General features: G+C 43.2%; 1 protein-coding gene across 1 annotated transcript in view; it reads left to right on the forward strand.

Annotated features, from left to right (window-relative positions):
• TLN2 (talin 2) overlaps positions 1-26,855 on the forward strand; it is a 453,366-nt gene that overhangs the window by 316,494 nt on the left and 110,017 nt on the right. Inside the window, exons 18-28 of the mRNA XM_053594602.1 lie at positions 12-220; positions 779-877; positions 5,638-5,805; positions 7,031-7,325; positions 10,209-10,375; positions 14,815-14,943; positions 16,034-16,147; positions 18,192-18,305; positions 20,207-20,341; positions 22,628-22,756; positions 24,738-24,840. Coding sequence (XP_053450577.1) covers positions 12-220; positions 779-877; positions 5,638-5,805; positions 7,031-7,325; positions 10,209-10,375; positions 14,815-14,943; positions 16,034-16,147; positions 18,192-18,305; positions 20,207-20,341; positions 22,628-22,756; positions 24,738-24,840 — 1,662 coding nt within the window. The remainder of the gene's footprint in view (positions 1-11; positions 221-778; positions 878-5,637; positions 5,806-7,030; positions 7,326-10,208; positions 10,376-14,814; positions 14,944-16,033; positions 16,148-18,191; positions 18,306-20,206; positions 20,342-22,627; positions 22,757-24,737; positions 24,841-26,855) is intronic.

The following is a 26,855-nucleotide window of genomic DNA, read 5'->3' on the forward strand; positions in this document are numbered from 1 at the left end:
CTATGTCCTAGGTGACCCTGCAGACACTGATTATACAGCTGTGGGATGTGCAATCACCACTATTTCTTCCAACCTGACTGAGATGTCCAAGGGCGTGAAGCTGTTGGCGGCCCTCATGGACGATGAGGTGGGCAGCGGGGAGGACTTGCTCAGAGCTGCAAGGACCCTTGCTGGGGCAGTGTCAGACTTGCTGAAAGCCGTGCAGCCTACTTCGGGAGAGGTAAGCTCTACAGACGATCAGTCTTTCAGGTTTTGACGAGACAGGTACATGCTTTGGGGGCGGGGGGGGGGGATCACAGGGCTCTTGTTTACTAATCTGTTCCTTCTGAAGTGATGGGCTATATTTGGAGTTGCTGAACCGGCAGAGTCCATTGTTCAACCTCTGGGATTAGTTAAGTTCTTAGTATGAAGGATGCTCCCTCAAGGGTTAGATTAGATCCCATTCCAGGAGCTTAACATTCACAACTGTACACATTTAAAGGGGATACGAGGTTGCTCCCTAATTTCCACGTAGCACACACCCCCTTCTTACTAGCTGAAAGAGACTCACTCATTGGACCTTTCAAATCCGTCTGCCTTTTGCTGGTTTGTGAGGCAGTGAGTATTTCCTTACCCAGATTTCACCAGAACATTACTGTCTCCGCTCTGGCAGACAACCTCAGATTCTCATTGACATAAAGGAGGTATCCCTTGAGATTCCTCTTTCAGCACCACCGTGTCTGATGACACTGGAGGAAACGTGTTTCCTTTCCAGTCAAGATGTGTGCTTTGTTCACAGCCTCGACAGACAGTGTTGACGGCTGCGGGAAGCATCGGACAAGCCAGCGGGGATCTTCTGCGGCAGATCGGAGAGAACGAGACTGATGAACGGTTCCAGGTAAGATCCCTACCGCTTCTGGCTCAGAAAGGGGTCTAAGGGATGGTCTGGACTCGCGCTGAGAGGACATACTGGAAAACACCCCAATCTTCCTCGAGCTATCAGGAATAAGATTGTGGGTAGGTATGTTGAGAGTGAGGTCTTTCTGTGTTAATTAAAATTTTTTTTTTCTTACGGAAAGACTCGTTTTATTTACAGAGCATTTATTTAGCTCTTCTACTTATATATCATCATGCTGGACATTGTGCACAGAAGTGGGGAAAATAGTATCATGAACCCCCTTCCTGGCCAGTCTTATTCTATTTGGGGACAGTTTTGAATGGCATCATTCTTCAGTCCACACATGAGCGTGAAAACGTAGGTACTCCATATACATACACACATTGTGGAGCTTTCTTTTGTTTTCAGAAGTAGGTCTGTTTTCTGTGTCTTATCCAAAACCACAGTAGAGAAGTCTTTTTCTTTTTTTAGTCTCACTCTGTTGCCCAGGCTAGAGTGTGGTGGCATCGACCTGGCTCACAGCAACTTCAAACTCCTGGGTTGAAGTGATCTTCTTAGTTTAGCCTCCCAAGTATCTGGGTCTATAGGTGCCCTCCACAACGCCTGGCTAATTTTTCTATTTTTAGTAGAGATGGGGTCTTGCCCTTGCTCAAGCTGGCCTTAAACCCCTGAAGCAGTCTACCCTCCTTGTCCTCCCAAAGTGCTACCCTGACATCCTCCGAAAATAAGACCTACTTACAGGAAAGATAAGATGTCCCCTGAAAATAAGACCTAGCGTGTCTTTGGGAACACACCTTAAAATAAGACACTGTCTTATTTTCGGGGAAACAGGGTAGGTTACAGGCATGAGCCACCATGCCCAGCCTGAGACCCTTAGGTACCAATACCAGGGACATAGGCTGTTTGTCCTCTTGTGAACAGCTGTTGCCACTGTTAGCAGCTGGCTTGATGCACGCCAACATCACTACATCATGGCTCAGATGAGATTTCCACTTGTCCGTCTCCCAGTCCCCACAGGAGTGGAGGGTAGGGGAGGTTCGGGCCAAGCTGAACTTCCCTGCCCATATACTTGGAGTCTGATGCCCTTTGTCTTTTCTTTTAAGCCTCTAGTAGTAGTCTTTGCAAGTAGTACATGAATACATCTTCATTAAAATGTTGCAGTTCTACCCCAGGTCCCATGGGAGATGCCCTTTTCCAAATCTGTCAAGTTCACTGTTTTAGGAATTGTGCAGAATTTCATTGGCTTTTTAAAAACTTCACTGGTTTAAATTTCCTTTTCAAAATTATCCATTTTTATGTAGTCTACAAATATATGAACTTTTTTTTTTTTAGAAAAAGCACAAATTACAGACATATAAGAACCAATACCGGGCGGCGCCTGTGGCTCAGTGGGTAGGGCGCTGGCCCCCTATACCAAGGGTGGCGGGTTTGAACCTGGCCCCGGCCAAACTGCAACAAAAAATAGCTGGCGTTGTGGTGGGCACCTGTAGTCCCAGCTGTTCAGGAGGCTGAGGCAAGAGAGTCGCCTAAGCCCAGGAGTTGGAGGTTGCTGTGAGCTGTGATGCCACAGCACTCTACTAAAGGTGATAAAGTGAAACTCTGTCTCTAAAAAAAAAGAAAAAAAAAATACTACAAATGTAACCAAACCCACAAAAATAACATCATGTTTCTTATAACTTCCTGATACCCCTAAGTAGTTTTCCCCCCACATTCTTGGCTGTACCCTCTTTGACCACCTCTTCATTTGGCAATGCTTCTGCAATATTTATTAGAACAAAAGAATCACTAAGCCTTCCTCTGGCATTCAGGTTACTTGCTTCCTGGGTAGCCAATTCACCTGCCATTTTATGTAGAACTACCAAACTTCATCAGCACAAGATGCGTCAGATATGCTAAGATGTCACCATCTGTGTTGGGAGACATGAAACTTGCCAACTTCACTCTCCACATAATAGTGCTAGGACCACAGGATTCACCATTTCCTGCAATGCAATTAGGCTTTCATTGAACAAACCTTCATGCTCATAGTGGAGGGTGGATCTCTATCATGGGTGGAGGGAATATTCCTGGAAGCCATTTCTACTCTGAGATGACCAGTAATAATTTCACTAGGAATAGACTTTACCAAAGACCACATAAACACACCCTGCTAAGCCCAAGCTAATTGTGTTTCCATCCTGACTTACCCAAATACTTTTCTCCAAAAATATTACTTTTCCCAAAGTGATAAGGAAGATTAAAGAGAAAGTCTCAATTTTGCCTTAAGGCATCTCCTGCATCTTTATGTGTTTAAAAGATTTATCTTTTTTTTTTATTTTTACATATACATGTGTTTATTAGGTTTCCATTTTTTGCCTTCACAAAGTTAAAAAGGCTTAAAATTTAATAACAATAACAATATTTAAGATAAGGACTAGAAACAAAAACCTCGTAAAGAACAAACATAAATACATTCAGAAAAGAAATCAGACAATTGTTGCATCAAAATATTAAGCAATAATAATAAAAATAATGCAAAGAAAGTAACCTTCACATTGTCAAATAAGAGTATGTCTATTATAGAATGCTTTGACTCTTGAGATTCAGTATGGAGTCATCAGTTAACTTTTTATTTTTTTTTAAGATATTTTTTATTTTTTTAAATTATCTTATTTATAAATATTTATTTTTTGAGACTAAAAAAAAGATTTACCATTTTTCCTATACCAAATTATTTTCATTGCATATATAAGTGCAAACTCTCTTTCCTCACCTGTGTTTCTATTCAGACATCTAGAGAAGCAGGTTCAAGTTCAAGGGAAGAGTCCTGTGGAGTGTTTGTTACCTACCAATCAGGCCTGAGTTGAATGTTTGCGTTTGTGTGGGGGTCTCTGGGTAAAGACCAGGGCAGAAAGGTAATCTTGCAACCTCCTCCAGTTACGGGATAGCTTCTGACTTGCTGACATTGGATTTCTAATTCTGATTTCTGATTCTTAAGATCCTATCACTGAGCTCTTCTTGGGTTCTTAAAGGACTGCGTGTTCCCAGAGTTGACAAAGATTTATTTTCCATGGGCTACATAATAGCAGCCTTGTTGAAAAATTTAACAAAGGCCTTGTCAGCAACTATAGCTGTAGTATCACGTTCTTTTTCTAACTATTTTTTTTGGACAAAATTAATAGGAGCAGGATTCCTTTAAACAATTCCAACAAAGCCCTTTAGAACAATCATGATTCTGTGTGACCACATCCTGGTCCCCATGAGAAAAGATGAATTCATATCAAGTGAAGGAATATACTGACCTACTTTGGGAAGTTATTTTTAAAAATCTTTTAAATAATTTGTGACATTCAAGCTGTGTTTTCACTGAGCATGGAGATAGATATCCAAGAACTGTAGTTGTGCCATTTTAGAATCAGTTCTTATGAGCTGTGTGCCACACAGGTGCCAATTAGATCCCAAAAGTATCTTCAACTTTTAGCACCACAGGCTTTAGGTCTTCCCTTGGATATCCAGAAAACATGACCTAAGAGAAGACTGGGCTACCCTATTCCTTTAAGACAGCTTAGTTTTTGTCCATTTGAAAATGGACTTGCTTGGTGGATTCATGAGTCTCTGGTTTGCCTAGATTAAATATAGGCTTTGCTCTGTGTAAAATCACACAGACTTGAATATTCTTTGCGATATATCTTCTCATAAAATACTTCATTGTAAAGACTCTGTGGGCGCCCTTTGCATTTAGAATCAAAAGTGCTTTTTATTTTCTTATGAATTAATAAAGACTTCTGACCACATTTCCTCTGGGGGAAAAACCTTGACATGTTTGTTCAAAATAAAAATGGCTTATGTGTGTGGGATGACATTTCCAAATCAAATAAACTACTTTTAGTCTTAAAAGCAAAGAAGTGAATTAAATGTAGCAGTGGTTATTCTTCAGGTCAGACAGATGGGTGACAAATCTGGTAGATTGTCTCAAAGCGTTCTTCATTCTGCAGGCAGAATGCCTTTTCTTTGAATTGAAGCATAAGCTGATCTTTAAAGGCTCCGAGTTCCTCATATCTTCAGTCAGACCACCTTGTGGCTAGTTTATTTATGTAGGCTCCCTTTCCGCTTTCCATAATAATTTAATTCTTATCCAGACGGCTATAGGACATTCAGAATAACTCATGCTCGGAGCACTTGGCTCCTGAGCTGGAGGTGTGGGTGCCAGCTGCGTCTGTGCATGTCCAACGTTGCCCTCTGCAGGTGGAGATGTGGCCTAATTTCCGAGGATAACTTTGATCTCTGTGCAAAGTAGAAATCCAAGAGATAAATTTGAGAGTTACAGTGGGGCATGATGTCTTTGAGGCCTTGAATTATAACCTTCCTAGAGCACATGATATTTGTGGCATCTGGGTTCATTTTCAGCTTCTCCTGATCCACCACATCGACCACATATTCAAGAGGCGTCACCACGACTCTGTGTTGGATAAGTGCATGAATGTCAATCAGTGGTTAAAATAAAAACCCTTCCCTCCAACTAAACCATTTTAGATTTAAACCTATGCTACTTAGTGGATGTATTATAGCCTGAGCTATTAGGATGCAAGTCTCCTGCCTTCATTACCTCTGAGGATAAGCTGACTCTTCAAAAAACAAGTGAAAAAAATTCTAAAGTGCTAAAGGAAAAAGATCAAATGGAATGTTAAGAAAATGATTAGGCAGATGTTACATTTGATTGTCAGGCTGTGAAGGGGGATTAGAAGAAGGTAAATGAATAGTCTTTGGTTCATTTTTCCTAGGATGTCTTAATGAGTTTGGCCAAAGCTGTGGCCAATGCTGCTGCCATGTTGGTACTGAAGGCAAAGAATGTGGCCCAAGTGGCCGAAGACACGGTCCTCCAGAACAGGGTGATTGCTGCTGCCACCCAGTGTGCCCTTTCCACTTCCCAGCTGGTGGCGTGTGCTAAGGTAAGCCAGCTGGTGGCCCAGCCCTTTCTGCATGGTGTCCCATGCCCTCATCTGGCCTCCAGGCTTTGGGGAGGAGCAGGGGAGGAGAATTTGTTCAAATTGTCTGAGACTTAAACCTTGCTTCAAGTGTCTTTAGCATAAGCTGTCTAATTCTGCTTTTAAGGTTCGGAGCTCAAGTGCTCAAGCAGCAGGTACTTTTTGCTGATCTATTTCTGTATGTATATTGCTGTCTACTCTTTGGACATCTCAATTAGACTAGAAGACGGTAAATGGTCTTTGGTTCATTTGTTTCCACCTGCACAAAGGGAGGTGTTGCACCGTGTGGTAGGTCATCACAAAGGGGCTCAGAAGTAATCTGCAGAGTTCATGGGCACCCTTGCTATACTGCCACAGTTTCTGAGTGCAACAGCCCTAGTTGTTGCCAGGGCGTACGCATCTGTGTGTCATATATCACCTCATGTAATCTCCCCAGCAATCCTGCAAATGAGGCACTAGTTTACTCGTAAGGAACCTTGGTCCTTCATGTTGTAAGTACCTTAAGGCCACAAATGCAGTAAATGGCAGAATGGGGCTATACCAGGTCTGTTGGTCACCAGATAGCCTTTCCCCTCCATCACATGCGTCTTAGTGACGATACGACAGAAGATGGGAAATGTCCACTTCTGGCCCTGGTGACGTATCCTGCTGTGCAGATCTATGATCTGGCTCAGCCTGGTATTGACATCCCGTGGGTGATTTGCAGCATCAGTTACAGGTGTGCTCAGCGAGGTCCCGTTCCTGCTTTCCTTGTCAACCCTGCAGGACCCACACAGAATCTTCCTGTTCTGTAAGGACCATGAGGCAGAATTCCAGGTGTCTCTGGAAAGAAAAGAAATAATATTTCTTTTAGGTAGTCTACTTATCCTAACTCAGAAGACTCAATTCTGAAGATCCTAAAAGGAAGGAGATTTAATTCATAAATATCAGAAATTTCTCTCAATGGAAGTAGGTCAGTGGTATGAGATTGTCCCTTATCACGAAGACGTAAATTAGCAGGACATCTAAAATCACAAAATGAAGTAGAATGGTGAAGTGTGAGAAACCTCATGATCCTTAAGTTGAATCTCTGGGCTGTGAGTCGGGAACTGAGACCCAGAACAGGAAGGGACTTGTGGGGACCGCGGAGGCTTACTGCGGTACCAGGAGTCATCCATGATGCCCAAGACCTTCTCCTGTCTCACTTCAGGTTGTGAGCCCCACCATCAGCTCCCCCGTGTGCCAGGAGCAGCTGATTGAAGCAGGAAAGCTGGTGGATCGCTCGGTGGAGAACTGCGTCCGTGCCTGCCAGGCGGCCACCGCTGATGCAGAGCTCCTGAAGCAGGTCAGCGCGGCCGCCAGTGTGGTCAGCCAGGCCCTGCACGACCTCCTGCAGCACGTGCGCCAGTTTGCCAGCCGAGGCGAGCCCATCGGCCGCTACGACCAGGCAACTGACACCATCATGTGTGTCACTGAGAGCATCTTCAGCTCCATGGGTGATGCTGGTGAGGCACGGGGCTGTGGGTGTGGGATTCCCTGATGTGACGGTCACTGTTAGGGAGGGTGATGTTTGCCTGCATGCCTGGCCGGGGCATACTCTGGATGGCCTCAGTCACGGCTTCTTTGCTGAGGATCTTTCATAGCCATGCTTAAAGTTAACCAGGTTTTTATGATGATTCACATTCAAGGTCAGTCCTTTTTGCTCAGAGAATGCACATGTTGAATATGGTGTGGTGAAGCTGGAGCAACCGCAGGAGGGAACAGGAATGGGGATTGCAATGAAGTTTATCACACAGGTCCCCTGGAGGGGGTCCCCACAGGCTGTGCATGGTCACAGGGGAACACACCAGGGTAGTCAGGACGCAGAAGCCAGGGGAGGACCCAGACCACAGCCTTTATTGGCACTTCCTTGGGAAATGCAAAGCAGGGCAGAGTGAGTGGTTCGGGATTGGCTAGCTTACAGAATTTTGGCAGACTCTTAAGTTAGAGAGATGGTGGCTCATTGCCTGGTGCTCGAGGCAGAGGAATCTTGCCTCTTGGGTCCCTGGGCCAAACAGAAGGGGGAGGCTCTAGACTGGTTAGTTTGCACATCAAAGGCATTGTCCCTTTGCGGTGTCTAAGAACTGGCTAGCTCCAGAAGGGGCTGGCTCTCCCTAGCAGAAAGGTGTTATAAGATAGCAAGACATCAGACACAATATAAAAATAAATAGCTTTTCAATCCGTTGAAAAGTATGTCTCCTCAGACCTAGCCCACCGCCTGGCCATCAAATCCCAAGAATTGACCGGTTAGCAATTTCTGGTTTTTTCTGTCCAGAATTCTTTGATGTGTCTACCACTGTGTATATGTATGTATGAGAGACAGCCTCTTTTTTAATACATATAAATGGAATTGTATTATATACGATTATATTTTGCAATCTTTTTCATTTAATACATAATGTTAGAGACTTTTTTCATGTTTGCCTATATACTGATCTTTATAATAGCAGCATAATATTCTATTGTTTGGCCATATTATAATTTAACCAGTTATCGGGTGGCGCCTGTGGCTCAAGGAGTAGGGCACCCGTCCCATATGCCGGAGGTGGCAGGTTCATACCCAGCCCCGGCCAAAAACCACAAAAAAAAATAAAAATAAAAATAATTTAAGCAGTTATCTTTTGATGGACGTTTAAGTGATTTCCAAGTTTTTCTGTTTCTTTTACTTTTATAAAAATGAAGTACAATAAGCATTTCCATAAAAATAGTTTAAAGGGGGGGTGTATATAAGATAAATGCCAGTCAGTGGAATTGCTGGGCCAATAAGTTATGTATATTTTTGATTTTAAACTTGTCTGTGAAGTTCCTCTCCACAGAGGGCTCACAATTTGCAAACGTACCAGAAGTTTGGAAAAGGTCTGTTTTCCTAGTTCCTCACAGCATAGAACAATCCCTTGTAACAAGTATTCTGTTTTAGAAAATTACCTTGTGCTTTTTTATATTCTTTCTAAATGATTTAATAAGCTAGGAACAGCTTATTAAGTAAGTTACCCTCATTGGGATTTTTTTGTTCTTTTTGTTGTTGTTGTTGTTAAACAATCCTTTTATTTTGGAATACTTTTAGATATATGCAAAAGGGACTGCGGTGATACAGCCAGTTTCTCAGTTTCCCTCATTTAGATACCTTCCCTGAAGCAGACTTTTCATCCAAATGAGTCACTGGCACCTTGCTGCTAACCAAGCTGCAAATGTTACTTGGATTTCATCAGTTTTTCCCCTCATGTCCTTTCACTGTCCCAGGATCTAGTCCCCAAGATCTCACTGAATTTTGTATATTTTTATTTTTATAAAAGCTTTTTCCTTACCCCTTAGTATCATAGTTCTTTAGCATTCTTCTCAAACAACCTTTGGGAGAGGAAGAAATCCTTTGCATCTGAGTTATTTGTATTGTTAATGGTGATTATCCTCCAAAAGGAACTTGAAATCGATTTCAGGAAAATCATAGGCATAACTAAGACAAAAAAAATAATAATACAAGAAAGTGAGCAGAGAGAAAATTAACAGAGAAAACTCTGAGCCAAGTCACATCTTAGCATTTGAACGTGAAGGTGGGGTCTGAGCTTCCTATTAATGAGGGCCAAATGGCACAGATATAGTGGATTATGTGATATCCTTCATGTGGTATTAAGTAGCATGGAAATTAATCCAAAATTTTAAAAGTAATTTCGTTCTTTGCCCATTCCTTAAAGAGTGGTATATCATAGAGGCATTTGTGTAAGTGATTCTCAAAGTGAGATGAATGATGTTTTCTAAAGAAGAATTGACTGGCTCAGTGCCCGTAGCACAGTGGTGACAGCGCCAGCCACATACACCAAGGGTGGCAGGTTCAAACCTGGCCCAGGCCAACTAAACAACTGCAACAAAAAAAGTAGCCAGGCATTGTGGCGGGCACCTATAGTCCCAGCTACTTGGGAGGCTGAGGCAAGAGAATTGCTTAAGCCCAAGAGTTGGAGGTTGCTGTGAGCTATGACACCATGGCACTCTACTGAGGGTGACATAGTGAAGTTCTGTCTCATACACAGACACACACAAAAGAATTTGCTGAAGGTAAATCCACGTAGTTTTGTTCCCTGCCTTAAAGTCTTTATTATAAAATGCTTCTCTTTGACTGTGTCGTGTTTATCCCTCACAATTAATGGTTGAACTTGGATGTGTTTGGGGTGGACCATCCTGGTAGCCCTAGAAAATATTTTCAGTTCAGGTTCTAATTGGGGTACACTGCTTAGCAGTAGAGATGAGACTTTCTCCATCCAGCCTGCCAGAGGAGTAGAGATGAGACTGTACTGGCTCCCAAGGTTGGATCAACCTTTGGTAAGCAGACAGACCACATTTTCTGTCCCATCCTCTAGGTGAAATGGTGCGCCAGGCCCGGGTCCTGGCCCAGGCCACATCAGACCTTGTCAATGCTATGAGGTCAGATGCCGAAGCTGAAATTGACATGGAGAATTCAAAGAAGCTCCTGGCAGCAGCAAAACTTTTGGCTGACTCAACTGCTCGCATGGTGGAGGCTGCAAAGGTATTACATTGGCTCCGGGGGTTTGAAAAGTGAACATTGTTAACTGTTAGGTTTTGGAAGTTACCTTCACGATGGACAACGGTCAGGGGAATGTGCATTTTTGTTTGTTTAAAACCTACATGGCTTGTACCACTTACCTCATTCAGGTGGCGAAGGAGGTGGTCAATATTGGAATGAAATCCTTCAGGGGAGTGGTGCTGACTCAGCCATAGCAGCAAAGTACTTGGCTTACTTTTTCCCCTGGGTCATCACTGTCGGCTACTTTGAAAGGGGTGATCTATTTAAACTCAATAGTTTCAACAGCACATTCACGTAAACCTGTTTTCTTCCTGTGGACTTAATGGTTTTTGCCTTCCATTTGACTTCTCAGCCAGACTTCTATCAGGATTTTGCACCGTAGATTGTTCCCTACTTTGCTGTTCTTCAGATCCCACTGGCAATTTTTAATGTTACAGAAGAATGAAGAGTTAAGAGTTAGCTTTGTGCTTTTTAATAGCTATGCTGTAGCATAAGCAGGGGTGTCCAACCTGTGGCCCCTGGGCTACATGCTGATTATTTAAGGATTGTTTTGCTTACCTCTGGTGTCTGGTATTGCGAAAGTATGATTGGACCTTTTTTGTTTTGCTCTTCAACTTTTGTTAGTGTTTATGTGATTAATGTGTGGCTCAAGACAACTCTTACTCTAATTTGCTAGAGAAAAGAAAGAAGGTCAAATACCCAGAATAATACTTCTAAAAATAATGATTCTTAATCAGGTTCTGTGGTTCTGTTTTTATTGTTTTGTTTTTTTGAGATAGAGTCTCACTTTGTTGCCCTGGGTAGAGTGCTGTGGCATCAGACCTCACAACAGCCCCAAACTCTTGGGCTTGAGCAATCCTCTTGCCTCAGCCGCCCGAGTAGCTGGGACTGCAGGCAAGTCCCATTATGCCTGCTTCATTTTTCTATTTTTAGTGGAAACCGTGTCTTGCTCTTGCTTGGGCTGGTCTTGAACTCCTGAGCTCAAGCAATCCACCTGCCCTGGCCTGTCAGAGCACTAGGATTACAGGTGTGAGCCACCACACTGGCCAGGTTCTATTTCAGAGCCCACACTGAGCACATTAAAACATGTTTGCCTCTGTTCCACCTCTGAAGCTCCTCATTCAGAGTCATGGGTGGGACTATATATGTGAATATGTATATGTGTTTAACTTCTAGGGCATATTCTGGTACATACCTCTAGATGAGAGATAAGATGGATAAGACTAGTTTTCCTCTGTTTTTTATTATGCATTGAGCATGCATTTATATATATATATAAATATATATATATATATATTTTATATATATATGACAGAATTTCACTCTGTTGCCCTTGGTAGTGTGCTGTAGTGTCATCATAGCTCACAGCAACCTCAAACTCCTGAGCTCAAGTGATCCTCTTGCCTCAGCCTCCTGAGTAGCTGGGACTATAGGTGCCTGCCATAACACATGGCTGGTTGTTCTACTTTTAGTAGCAATGGGGTCTCACTCTTGCTCAGGCTGGTCTTGAACTCCTAAACTCAAGCAGTCCACCCTCCTCGGCTTCCTGAAGTGCTAGGATTACACGCGTGAGCCATTACCTCTGGCCTTAAGCATGAATTTCTTGAGGAATTAATAGAAAATGCAGATAAGTATTAAAAAAGAAAAACATCACCTTCAATTCCTGCTCCCGAGATAGCGTTTCTATGCGTTTGTAAGATTCATTAAACGTCTCCATATCTTCTCCTATTGCCCTGGCCTTCAGCAGTGTAGTAGTATACCTGAGTCAGATGTGTGAATTACTTCGCTTAAAATGTAGTAAGACCTGCAGTGAACCAAGTGCGGGAGCCTTTCTTGTCTGAACTTGCCGGAGGAACTGTAAGTTCTTAGTGATCACTCATGAGCAGGGGTGAAGAGGAGACCCGAGGAGGGAATGGGGTTTGAACTTCCTCCCTTTGTCTCTGTTTTCATCCAAGAGCCAAGCTCTGCTTTTAGCCACCTACCTTTTAGCAAAAATAAATATTAAAGTTTTATATAGCACTTGATTTTTATTTGAAGGTTTTCCTAGTTTTCCCCCCTCCCTCCTAAGTCTATACGTAGCTATTTCAAGCAAAACCCTTGTGGTCACAAAAAATTACTTGTTTGACTAGGAAGAACCATAGGGAAAATCTAGTCAATTCCTTATTTTAGAAATGAAAAGACTTAAAACTCAAAAAGATCCAGCCTAATGTCACATATCCAGGGCTCAGCCAGACCAAGGAACATTTTTTTTTCCTTGATGTGACTGCTCGCCAGGCCAATGCACTTGAATTTACCAAGATACAAAAAAAACTTCTTTCTTTGTGTGGTTTGGGGTTGCTTATATTATGTTGGCCAATGTTAAGTATTTCTGCAGATTCATTCATTTATTTATTTTTTGAGACAGAGTCTTACTTTGTCAATCATGGCAGAGTGCCATGGCCTCACAGCAACCTCAAACTCTTCGGCTCAAGTGATCCTCTCGCCTCAGCCTCCCAAGTAGCTGGGACTACACAGGCCCCACCACAAGTCCCAGGTATTTTTAGAGATGAGGTCTCACTCTAGCTGAGGCTGGTCTTGAACTCCTGAGCTCAAGTATCCCACCTGCCTCGGCCTCCCAGAGTAAATAATCTTTTAACTTTCAGTTAAAAGTTGTCATTTTGTTTGATAGTAATTATTTTAACGTACTGGATTTAGTTGAAAGCTAAAGACCGTGTGATGGTTCTACTTCCAAATAATGTATTTAATGTGCAAAAATATACATATTTCATAAGATTTCAGGCTGAGATTAGTGCCCCACATCTGATATACATTCACTATAAAAAAACAGCTAAGCAAGGATCCACAGTGTCCACGCCCATGTGCCAGGCAGAAGTGTTGGTTTCCAGCTGCTGGAGATTGGAAACATAAAATTAATGCTGACATGCCGCTTGGGGCATCCATGAAGGAGTAGCCTGAAATATACCTGAAGACCAGAAAAAATAAAATGACTTCCATAAACTTGTGAAAGAACAGAGGAGGACCCAAATAATCCCTTTATGCACAATACACAGAAATAACATTTCTTAATTGCTAGAAACGCAAAATCAAGACTAAAAGAGTGGTTAAAGTTTGAAAAAACGGGAGATTCTATTCAAGAGGACTGCTATAACAATTCTGCTACAGATGTTAAAACCATCGCCTCCAGTGTGAATGGCTATAATAAATAGGTTCTCGTAAATAGGTATATTTGGCAAATTGGCCGTTTGGAAAATCTAGACATTCAGAAAATTGATTTTTGATAAATTGGCATGCTGTTGTCTATGCCTTTGAGAGCAAATATTACCACCCTAAAGTGTTCTTAGGAAGAAACTCATTGATCTATACACCATCAAACACACATTACAAAACATCCAGACCCTGTGAGAGAAATCTTGACTGCTGCTTTTATCAGTGGGAGAGGAAGGGAATGTAGGGAGAGGGTACAAATTTAAGTATGTGTTGAACAATTGAGATATGAAATGATATTTTCTGCCTGTATTAGCATCGGCCTTCCCCTAATGGAGAATCCTACCCATCTAAATAAAATCCACTTGGATTGCTAAGACATGTTCAACTAAAGAAACGTAGTAAAGGGCGGCGCCTGTGGCTCAAGGAGTAGGGCGCTGGTCCCATATGCCGGAGGTGGCAGGTTCAAACCTAGCCCCGGCCAAAAAGCACAAAAAAAAAAAAAAGAAACGTAGTCAAAAGCGTGGTAGAGCTGGACAAGGAAAATGTGGTGCTGGGCCCTGCTCCCTGCCACCACCTTTTCCTGCCAGGTCAGAGTGTCGAGTTTCTCTCATTAATTCAGCGCAATCGGATGCCAGCTCTATTTTGCTGTACTTTCCAACTCAGGCTTTCTAGGAACGCCATCATCTCCAGCGTGGTCTGTCTTTAACATCGTTTCCTTACAGTCTTTACAAATAGCACGCCCCCTCTCGCCCCCATGTGTTTATACCAGAGTAATAGCCCTTCACATGTGCCTGGGCCACAGGGCAGAAGAGTGTTTCAGCAATGACATGAGGACATGTATCATTACTGCGTCTGTGGTGCCCGTGAAAATAAAATTCTCCCTGCGAAAGACAGGGAGCGGGGGAGATGGTTCTTAATATCTTTTAAACCGTGGGTTTTTGACCACAAGTCAATTTGTATGGACAACCAGAACTGTGAGCTCAATGTTTAATTATTACCTTGGATTTCTTACTGTTTAGCCATGCAATTTTGAAGCGTCCCCTGGTTGGTATTTTGTATTGCAAGAGGAAACATCTTCATCGTAAAGATATCGCCTGCAGCGCTTGGCTGTTGTTCCAAATTCTTTCTCTTACTAGGAAAAAGTAATTTTGAAGGCATGAATCCAGTAATGGAGCCCCCTGGACCACTTCAAATCTTTATTTTCACCTTTGCAGGGCGCTGCAGCCAACCCAGAAAATGAGGACCAGCAGCAGAGGCTGAGAGAAGCAGCGGAAGGTCTCCGGGTAGCAACGAATGCGGCTGCCCAGAATGCTATTAAGAAGAAAATTGTCAACAGACTGGAGGTCAGGAAAGAGGCTGGCCTTTTGGGTTGCCTATTTCAGATTACAAAGAGTTACCTGAAAAACATGGTTGAATTGATAAGATAATGGCCACATAAACAAAACTAAATCAAGGTCAACAATATCATTGGATGGTTTAGGAACTGCAAAGGCATTGACAATATTGTAGAAATTGCTGCTTCAGTTAGCTAACATTCTTTCTGAGTTTAACATCAGGAATAGAATGCAGGTTTTTTCAGGAGGAACACGGGATTCCCACCCCCCACCCCCCCACCCCGGCTTTAAAGTATCTACACATTCAAGAAGGACCTTTTGCTAAAAATATTTATATTTTGTTGGAGGCAATGCCTTTTTCAGGGCTTCCCAGAAAAAAAATGCCAAGCTGGAGATCAAGCTGAAGGAGTGAGGTTTGAAAGGGAATAAGAAGAAATATTTTGCTATTTGGGGGAACATTTCTTCTGAAACATTTTCTTCTGAAAAAAATAAGTTGAAAATAGTAAGAGGCACTAATTATGCAAGGAAAAAAACTTCTCTCCTTAGCGTGAGAGGCTATAGTACAATTTGGGGGATTGGAAGCCAAGAAGCTGCCTGAGTAATGAGGAGGTCCTCTCTTTGCAGGCTGCTGTATTCTGGAAGGAAGTTAGCTTAGGAGGAGAAGAGAAAGGAAATAGGATTAAGTGCCCTGGTGGGAAATTCTCAGCATTTTTGAACCAAGGCCTCCCAGTGTTGTGTGAGGAAATTCAGGGTCATCAGGGTTTGTTCTTGACACACAAGCCTGTGCTGCTCGTGGGAGATCTTTTTCTGCTAAAACATTTAGGCTTGGTGAGGCTTCTCAGTGCCATAGTCTTGAGTCCCTGGTGTTTTGTAGAAAGATAAAGGAACATCAGGACTGGAACTTTAAAATGTGCCGTCTTTATCACTCATCCCAAGGAACGTCAACCCAAGGAAGATAAAAGGGTGTTGTGAGGTTAGGTTTTGAAAATAAGGCAGGGTCTGCTCTTGGAGTGCCTTAGAGCAGCAGACCTGTGCCCAACCCTTTGGTGGAAGTGACGTGAAGAAAGTGCCCACGTGTCTGTCTGATTCTCCTTGGCAGGTCGCAGCCAAACAGGCTGCAGCAGCCGCCACACAGACCATTGCTGCCTCCCAGAATGCTGCCGTTTCCAACAAGAACCCCGCGGCCCAGCAGCAGCTGGTCCAGAGCTGCAAGGTGAGGGGCTGTGTCTGCTGCAGATGACCCTGATAGCATTAGAATGTCAATTGCCCTGGTAATTCACTTAAGACAGATTTTCCAAGGCCCGTAATCCAGTTTGCTCTGGCTCCCGTGTACCAGGTACACACACGTCTGGTTTTTGTCTGTTAAGTAGATGGCCTGGGTTTGGACGGAGAGTATGGTGTTTTCCTAACATTGTCTTTCCTTTGTCCACATTCATTTCTTTTTGAGAGATTGAATCAAAGAGGATTAGTGCTGAGGCCATTTTAGGGCCGAAATAGTAATGGAGCGTTGAATTTCTAGAATGCCTCTCTTGGAGAGGTGGGCCCTGGCATTCAGTCTTTACTCACTGTAGCTCGGTTAATTTCATGCTTTCTGCTACTCCACCTTGACAATTGCTTTCCCCGTCTGGCCTCTGTGACACTGTGTTAGTGCTTTCTGTTGTTGCCCATTTGGCTCTGTCCTGCTAATAACCGAGCCTTGATGCTAAGTTGGGGTTACTACGAAGGGCACGGTGAACAACCTTATTGCCTTCTTCGGAAGCTGATGCTCCCAGCGTACCTGTCAGTGGTCCGAGACACAAAATCCAGTTGGGGAGCCCCTGCCCACATGTGATGTGTCTGACTGGCGTGTCCCCAAGAGTATTTGCAGCTAGCAGGGGAGCTAGGTGAGAGGCATGTTTGCCAGTGCTCGGCTCATGAGAACTAACTACCCTCTCTCGTCCTCTAATCTCTGTAAAATAACAATTCACATGTGAGGGGTGTCACTGCTTCTCCTTCAGAAATGAGTTTGTTTCTGAGTGAGAACTGCCTGGAGCCCTCTACTCCTGGTTCTGGTCTCCATGGCCAACCCGCTGTGGACTGATGTGCTCTGGTACGAGAAGCCTCAACAGTGCACTAGGCTCCTGGGCCCATGGCCTTGGGTCCTGTGTAGATGGAGATGGTCCTGTGTTTGCTGAGAGGGAGGCCCCTGCTCTGGGAAGTCTGTTTCCTGTTGGGACCCCAGCTTAGCCACCAGTAGGCCCAGAGCCGTGGCCTTTCCCCTCCTCGGGGAGGGGCTAGCATCTGAGGAAATGCCACAGGGTGGGCATCCCCGCCTCGCTCTTTTGCAAAGAGACTGAAGATAATAGGTCTCTGAGTGTCACTGCCAGTTAATAAGAGGGTCACTATTTATCAGGTTGAGGTAGAGAGGAGAAAATGGATTAAGTTATGGGAATCCGTAGTCCTGATTGGGGAAAACTCCATGGCAAATTTTTTTAACCCTTGCTGGAACAAATTCCTGGAAAAGAAACAAAAAAAGTGTCACCAGGCCAGGATGCACCAGGTCCCTTTCATCAGTAATGATGGCACAGTGCCATGACCTCTGGGAGCCTGGCTAATTGAGGGGCTGCAGGCGGAGTACAGAGAAGGCAGAAGGCTCCTCTCCTAAGGCACGGGTACTTCGCAGCAGGCCTGCCTCGCAAAATGCTGCTGCTCCCTCCTTTACTTCCTGCACCCTGGATGTAGGGTTTCCAGGCTGAGTAATGAGAAGTGCTACTGAGGACAGAGAAAGGGCCATAACAGCAGGAAAGCTGATGCAGTTCACAACTGCGAAGTAAGAGGCCTAAGCACTTACGCTGCCTGGCTGAGTATTTAACCTTCTTCTGATCATGGGACCATATGACTTCAGTTTATCCACCTGTGAATTGTGTAGATCATTTGATTCCAACTTTGTAACCCCAATGAGCCATGGTGGTGTGAGTTGCAACCTAGGGAAATTATTTTAGGCCTCATTCTAGAGAATCATCTTCTGTGGAATGCATTGGTACCTTCGGGACTACAGCGTAGAGTGTGTGGGCAGGAGAGTGCCCAGGGAATGGGATTCAGTGTTGGTGAGGACCCAGCTGGCTAAAGTGGCCGTGTCAGCCCCAGACCTGGGACTAGCATCCCCTGGGAGTGGGTATAGCCCATGAAAAGGTCCATCACTTGGGTCACTGTCTAAGCTCTTTTGACAATTCTGCCATCCTAGCTGGGCTCATTTTGTATTTCCTTGTGTCCTGTAGGCAGTGGCCGATCACATCCCTCAGCTGGTGCAGGGGGTGAGGGGGAGCCAAGCTCAAGCAGAAGACCTCAGCGCCCAGCTGGCACTCATCATCTCCAGCCAGAACTTCCTCCAGGTAACCCAGGAGCGGTCGCCCGCGGCTCACCCAAAATCCCCACATGGGCAGCATTGCCCTTTAAGCACAGAAATTAACAAATTCCACAGCCTTAGCTGAGTGTTTGCAGTAAGCAGGACTTGGCCTTTGCATTTCTTGTTTCAGGAGAGGTAGGTGAGCTTGTCAAAGTGAAATGCTAATACACAGGGAAATTGCTCCAGGGAGATGGCTCATGATCCATTTTCTCAGGATTATCATATTTATTTCTCTTCTAAGAGAGAAAACTATGATGAACAGCCTAGGACTGGGTATTGCTGTAAGTTTCCCAGTTTGCAGAGTGCAAACAGAGACTGGGAAAAAGGAAGTGAAAAGCACATCTTCACCCCAGATGTGATCGTTTTTATGGCACTTGGACCGTTACAACTGTCAGTCTTTGTAGGGGTGGGAGTAGATTCATTTTAAGGCAAATTAAATAATGAGAATATTAAGTTGTGGGGAAACTCCCTTTGACCTGCTTCTTAATATTCACATTTCTCTACTTTATCAGTATTTTTTCTCTACTTATATCTCAGAAACGGGTGATATGATTAGGCAATTTAGTTCCTCCTCCCTTTCTAGTTCAAGTGATATATGCAGGACCCAGTGGTACATCTATGTCGTTTATTTTTCAAGTATTATAATTCCAATATGCAGAGAAAAAACATGACAGCTGTGATATATTTCCTCGTATTTCAAATGCACTTAACACACACAGGAATGGATGTGTATGTGTGTATTCTTTTAAATTGGGATTCATTATCTATAGGCCCTTTGTGTTTTTCTTATAACATTATGAACACTTGTTTTAAATAATCTTCTATCATATGGCCATACTCTGTACTTAACTATCCTCCCATCTTCAGACATACGGATTTTTAGGCTTTTTGTTATTATAAATAAACAACGATGTGATAAAAATCTTTGCTCAGATCTTTGTTCCCTTCTTGAAATATTTCCTTGGAGGAAATTCCTAGAAATAGGATCACAAGCAGCTTATTGTTATCTTTGGGACATGGAGAATTGTGACTTGGACTAGACATTTCTCTTTCCATTTGGGTGGGTGGAAAGCCTGGTGCAGGAGGGTTGGGCATCCTGATAGAGCAGTGTGGACAAACTCCTGGCCCCACTACGTCCTTTTTCTTTTGTGCTTTTGACATTACTACTGTAGACACTCAGATCTTTACATGAAAAAAAGGCAAGGTTAAAAATGAATAAAACAGAACTGACAGATCAAAAAATTTGTACATTTTAAACTTCCTACATGTTGTAAAATTGTCCTTCCAGAAGGATGAACAAATCTAAATTTACAACTAGCAGTATACGAAGCACACTTTTTCATCTTTTATGAGATGGGGAATTAAACATTTTAAAAAATACATGTTTTTGCCAATTTGCTTTGTAAAGTTCCTTTTGATTTTACATTTCATGTGTACACGCACATACACATCAATGCATGATGAAATCACCTTGGGTGTGAGATGTAAGGTCATCTTGTTTTATTTGTCTGCCTTCATTTTTCTAAATAGTCTGTTGAGGATATTTGAAACTCAGAATAAAGAGCTATTCCAAGAAACACAAAGAAACCAATTTAATAAAGATTTCCTCTTTGAAATTTGTTTTAAATGGAGACTCTCAAACCACTATCCTAATTTTGGCTCCCCAATCCCCATGAAACATTTTTTTTAGAACATTGCTAGAACATACGACCTCAGAGTATCTGATTTGGAGTGGCAATTATGTGTCTGGGGGCGGACTAGTTTAATATTTCCTTTTTGGGGCAAAATAAGTTCAGGCCAATCAGAAGACATGGCCATTTGGGTCTCTCCTGTCTGCCTCTTGCTGTCCAGGAGGAACTTTCTTTCTTTCTGTTGGTCTCTCTACAGCCTGGAAGCAAGATGGTGTCCTCTGCCAAAGCTGCGGTACCCACCGTGAGTGACCAGGCTGCAGCCATGCAGCTGAGCCAGTGTGCCAAGAACCTGGCTACCAGTTTGGCGGAGCTGCGCACTGCCTCTCAAAAGGCAAGTGGAGCCTTGTCCTGGCGAGTAGCTTGTCAGAAGTGGAGCCTTTTATTCCTTACTGTTAGTGTGGATTGGGTGCTGCCCGAATGCCGCTAGACTTCATTTCCTGCCAGAGTTGTCCATTCCATTTGCATGATCACTGAGGTGCTCCTTGGAATCGGCTGTTACTGCATTTTGCCTCTGTCTCCCGGACTTAGTTACCACCTTCTGGTTCCAGATGACTTTTGTGGAACTATTTTAAGTTGCCTGCTTCCTCCTCCTCTCCCACCTCCTCCTGTATCCTGAGACAAGCATTTGTCCACTTTCCACAGTCTCAGAGGGGATTGGGGCTAGGTGCGGTGGCTCCAGTCGGTAATCCTAGCACTCTGGGAAGCCAAAGCAGGTGGATTGCCTTTGCTCAGGAGTTCGAGACCAGCCTAAGCAAAAAGCAAGACTCTGTCGCTACTAAAAATAGATAAACCATCCGGGCATTGTGGCAGGCACCTGTAGTCCCAGCTACTTTACTTGGGGGATGGCTAAGGCAGGAGGATTGCTTTAGCCCAGGATTTGAGGTTTCTGTAAGCTGTGACACCATGGCACTCTAGCCTAGGCAACAAAGTGAGACTCTGTCTCCAAAAAAAAAAATCACATCTTGTGAACTTAATAACAAATAATTTAGGCATAAAATCGATTTGCAGGAAAGTCATCTATATAGTCTTTTTTGCCCTATAAAGTTTCACATCTTTCATTTAACCACTCACCCTCACCAGGTGCCTAAGAGAACAGAATTTTGGAGTAAATGAATTTCTGTCTCTAGAACTTAGTAATTACCAAAGGCCTTCCTCACTACTCGGTTTGGTGTAGCGTTAGCATGAAGTTCTAGCATGAACTCATTCTTCCTCTTTGTAGTGATTCCTTTATTGGAAACAAGCAGCCTCAGACATTAATCAGGGAAGAAGTAGAACCTGACTGGATTTTTTTTTTTTTGAGACAGAGTCTCTCTGTGTCACTCTGACTGGAGTGTGGTGGGGCCCTCTCACAGCAACCTCAAATTCCTGGGCTCAGCTGATCCTCCTGCCTCAGCCTCCCCGAGTGCTGGGATTACAGGTGTGAGCCACCAGGCTCAGCTGACTTGAATTCCTAATATGAGCAGCATGCTACATTGCCAAATGTCCAGAGTTTTAGACTGTATCTGGTTTAAAAAAAGTGTTTTGAACCGTGTTTCCAAAGAGAAGTCCTGGGACTGTCGCCATGGAATCACCTGGGGTTGCTTATTAGACCACAGGGCCCTGGGCCTTCCCTCTGGGTAGCCAGACAGAATCTCTGTTCACAGAGCCCGGGTGTCTGCATTTTAACAGGTTTTTTTGGTGTACTTGAGACACACACCAACATCAAACAGCTGCTCTGGAACGGTGATTTCCCCAAAGTGGGACTTAAGTAAGATTGTCTACCACATGCAGGAAGATTCCACTGTGAGAGCTTGTATATATATGCATTTTTAATATACTGTAACAGACTATAATCAGACTGTCTCCATTCCATCCCGTCTTGCCATTGATGGATTTTGTGACCTAGGCAAGTTAGTTAACCTTTATGTACCTAAGTTTCCTCTCCAAGTAACACTGGCACATAGAAAATCAATTAATTAGCATTTACTGTTCCTGTCATGATTTTCTAAAAAAGGGAAGAAATTAAGATTTGTCAGTATTTAGTATACTGATTAACAATTATTCGGGTATGTAACTTATTTACATGTGTATATTAGGGCCATGTAATCAATGCATTTGGAGACTAATGTTCTAAATGATCAAGAGGATGCAGTTTTGTTGAAACAAATAACAAAGGAAATAAACTTGTATAATCTCCAGTATGGAAAGAAAACAACATTTGTAAAGAGAATCAGGTTGATATGGACTTGCCCCCGGAAGCCTGCGTGGTTTCTTTGTTCATTCACTGCCCACTTGCAATGCCTGCATACACACATACGGCGCTGGAACCCAGCCACAGTGGAGAAAGGATTCAGTATGTCTAAGGCAAATGCATATCAGATAAAGTAGCTTCAAGACTTTAAAGCTCTCTGAGATACACATGGGTGACCATTTGGGAACTTACAGCATTGAGGTTCTGACTGAGAATGAATTTGTTCTCTTGGGGAAATTACTTTCCTTACCACTTCCTGATAGGTCTGGAGAATCACTGGGTTTGTCCAGGAAGGCATTTCCTAGAGCTGCAAAGTGTCGAGAACACTTGCCCCAAGTAGGAAATATAATTATTATTATAGATAATTCCCAAATTCTCTGTCGACAGGCCCATGAAGCCTGTGGCCCTATGGAGATTGATTCCGCTCTGAACACCGTGCAGACGCTTAAGAACGAACTGCAGGATGCCAAGGTGGCTGCCGCGGAGAGCCAGCTGAAACCACTCCCGGGGGAGACGGTGAGCTGTGAGAGCCGGCCTGGTGCGGGGCCTCCCTGTGATGATGACCTCGAATTGGCGGTTGTGATGATGTCTGTTCTTTGTTGCTAAACTGTTGTTATGATGTTTGTTAAATGTTGAGAGGTTTCTAATCCTGTGGCCTTTTTCTGAAAAGAATGCCTAGTGTGGCTGGAGGAATTGGGTTTGGAGATAGGAGTTCTGTCGTCTAGACCCAGCGGTATCATCAACTAGCTGTGTCTTCACTGCATCCCAAGTGTTTTGTCTATGAAATGGGTGGCCATGAGGGTATAAACATAGAAAAGATTATTAACAATCATGCTTTCTGAAAAACATTTGGTTAACAAAACATGAGGATGAACAATGGCAAAGCACTTTAATACAATAAAGCTGCAATTGGAAATGGCATGATGGCACCTGGGGTCTGCTGTGGTCATATTATGAAGCCTCCTGATGCCAGTGTCAGGGCTGTCTTAGCTAACGTTTTACCAGCCCTGCTAATTAGGATGCATTGGCTTTCCCAGATTATTGGACATTGCTAATAGATGCCACCATTTATTAAGCATCATTTAGGCACTGTGTACAATCTAGTTTATCCTGGTGGTAATCTTAATAAGCAAGTTTTATTAAACCCATTTACAGCTGAGAAAACAGAGGCACAGAGACTGTCAGTATTCTGCCTAGCATTATCTGCCAGTTAGTGGCAGAACCAAGGTTTGAATCTAGATCTGTAGGACTCTAAAATCTGTATTCTTGAGAGTTTCTGCTCTTAACTATAGCTGCTCGCTCTTTGAATGAACTAAAGACTTCTGGAAGGTAAAAGGACTTCAGGAACATCTAATGTACTGTAAATAGAACAATGCCTAGTACCTAGGAAGCACTCAGGAAATTGAAGTCAAGTTACCCCTCATTGCAAAGCTGAGCAAACTCAGAGAGGTTAAGTCACTTAACTGAGGTGACCCAGCTAATGATAGAGTTGAGACTAGCTTGTGGGCCAGCAGCTTTGCAGAGTGGTCCAGGAATCTCTGCAACCTTCTGTGCTCCAGGGAGCCCAGAAGTTGGGATAACACATATTCTACCCTTTCATTTAAGTGGTCAGTTAGATTGCAAGAAATACCATGACATTTTTAAAGAAATTATTTGTCCTAAAGAATGTTATGCTGCCTGTGTTATATTGTTGGCTGTAATGGACCAGGCTCTTTTATTTTTATTTGAAGATTAAAATGCATTTGTGCTCTGATGCCTTTTTGCACTCTCACAGTACACCTGGAAATTCTCTTTCAAAATGTCATCCTCATCTAGTAACCAAATTATCATCCATACCCTAGGCCCTTTCTGACTTTGTTCTCCAAATTCTCTATTCAGTTTACAAAGCAAGGTAACATGCTATTCCTGGTAAACGAGCACTTTGCCTGTTTTCATAATCTTATTTACCACTCCAAACCTCTGTTCCTATTGCATTCCCTTTCAGTTGGAACTCCTCTAAGTGTAATGATCAAATTGAACAATGTTAATGGCCTCGCATGCCAGGAAGGTGGTGCAGCTGGATGTCTGCCCACTTCCTGCCAAGGCATAATTAATTCCTGCTAAGGATTTGTTGCAGACTTTCTAAATTAGCTTCTAAAGTCATGTTACTAATAGCTACCATTTGTTGAGAGCCTACATTAATTTTCTGAAAACCTTGGAGCTAAGTATTATGATCTCTCAGGAAACTGAGGCCTGGAGAGGTTCAGCAACTCCCCCAATCTCAGGCTAGTAATTGTAAGGTGGGAGCCCAGGGCAGGGATTTGCACCCGGGTTTGCTTGTTCTGACACTCAGGCTCCCTCCCGTTATCACTGTGCTGCTCCTTAGTGCCACTGGCGTATTCTGTGGGAAATGGCTGAAGCTCAAGGCTTTATCCGCATTATCTTTCTAAACAATGCTGTGACCTCAGTGGATGTTTTGTTTCTTCTAAATTCTCTTCCTCTTCAAATATTCTTATAGTTGGAAAAATGTGCTCAGGACCTGGGAAGCACGTCTAAGGCTGTGGGCTCCTCCATGGCGCAGCTCCTGACCTGCGCAGCTCAAGGCAATGAGCACTACACAGGTGAGACTCGAGCTTGTCCTGATGCCCTGTGGCCAGCTGCAGGCCCCCGGGTGGGGGTGGGGAGCTCATAGGTCTGACAATGCACCTGCCTTTTTCCCATGAGAACTTCACCATGTATTTTGCAAGCACTTTCCACAGGCTTATTACCGGGCTTGATACTGAGCATAGCAAGACTAACAAAATATGATTCCCCCAGACTCATTTGCCCCTACTAGACGGTGGATAAATAGTAGTTACAGATTTCTAGAACTCTGCCTGGCTTCCTGAAGTCCCACTAAAGTAAAGGAATAAAAAAATAAGAGATGGCAACAAATAAGATGTCAACGAAATTTTTGAAGGTGGAAGGAGAAAAACACTCCTTTGGTAACTGGCAGAGGTGAATGACCTGACAGGTCGGGAAGTCAGGAAGAAGCAAGCTGAAATGTGCTGCAAACCCTGTGTGCAGCGGTCAGGGGAGCATTGAGCATTGGTGATGCCAGGCACCCCCGAAGGCAGGAAACTCCTTCCTCCCACTCCCAACCTCCCTGAGACTCCTTAAACAGGGGTCCGTCTATATAAAGAACAGAATGCATAATTTTCAACTCTAAGAAAAGTGGAAAGTTATACATAAAGGAAATGTTATCATAGTAAGAAGTCTATACATATCTCAGATTTAAAAACCAAGAAGTTTCAGTATAAGCACATTGCTAAAAATAGATGATCTGTTGGAAGAAAGCATGAAGAATCCAGAGGCTGTAACAGTGGGGATCAGGAGGGAAGGAGTGGGTCGGGATTATGGCTTGTTATACAGTAGCAGTGTTTGGCTGTTTTTTGACATATATATTATTATTGAAATATACATACACAAGGCGCATAAATCCAAAGTGGGTACCTTTATGTGTTGCCACAAATGGAGTGCACCCAGGAAGCCACAACCAAGATTGAGAAGTACATACTTTTGGCATCCCAGCTATACCCTTTTGCAATCACTCTATCTCCTCTTTCCTCCAGAGGTGGACACCCCTGACCTTTAACAGCAGAGATGAATTTTGCCTGGTTTTTTAACTATAAAGAAATGGATTAAGTGGCGTTTGCTCAGCACTGTTCATGAGACGTGTGGGGCATGCAGCAGTTCTGTGTCACACCCATTGATTTCTCCAGTATTTCAGTGTCTGAACATACCTGTTATTTATGATGTTGATGAGTGTTTGGGTTGTTTCCCGAAAACACTGCTATGAACATTCTACCTATTAGTGAACGTAACCATTTTCCAGATCTATATCTGGAAGTGGGGTAGCTGGGTCTGAGGCTCTGCATATGGTCAGGATGTCCCTTTCCACAGTGTATGAAAATGCCATTGTCCCACATCCTCGTCACCACTTTGTATTGTCAGTCTTTCGATTTTAGCCCTTGTGGTAAGTGTGTAGTGTCAACATTAAGATTTTAATTTGAATTTCCCTAGTGAATAGTGTATTCCCCTGTGAACAGTCTTTTCATAGGTTTATTGGCCATTTTATGTGTTTATATCTTTTATCCACTTTTTGAAAAGTAGGTTACTTGTTTTTTCTTTGTTTATAGGAAATCTTTATCACTTGTATGTATTTCTTATTATCTTGTGACTTAGCTTTTTATCTCCTAAAGGTGTTTTTGTTGTTGTTGTTGTTGTTTGTTTGTTTTTGCAGTTTTTGGCCGGGTCTGGGTTTGAACCCGCCACCTCCAGCATGTGGGGCCGGCGCCCTACTCCTTTGAGCCACAGGCGCTGCTCTTAAAGGTGTTTTTTAATGAATAAAACTTCTAAAAAATTATGATACAAGAGGGACTCTACCTAACAAATTAAAAAATTATGACCTGGTTCTTTGTACCCTCCCAATAATCTGAAATTTTAAAAATCAGTCAATGAAATGGAACTAAATAATAAAATAATTGTAATACAGTCCAGTTTACAGGGTTTTTCTCTTTTACGATTGATACTTTTTGTGTCCTGTTTTAAAACTTTTGCCTATCCAAGATCATGCAGATACTCTCCTCTGTTAGAT

The sequence above is a fragment of the Nycticebus coucang genome, chromosome 6 (genome assembly GCF_027406575.1).
Source record: "Nycticebus coucang isolate mNycCou1 chromosome 6, mNycCou1.pri, whole genome shotgun sequence".
In the NCBI taxonomy this organism is placed as follows: Eukaryota; Metazoa; Chordata; class Mammalia; order Primates; family Lorisidae; genus Nycticebus; species Nycticebus coucang.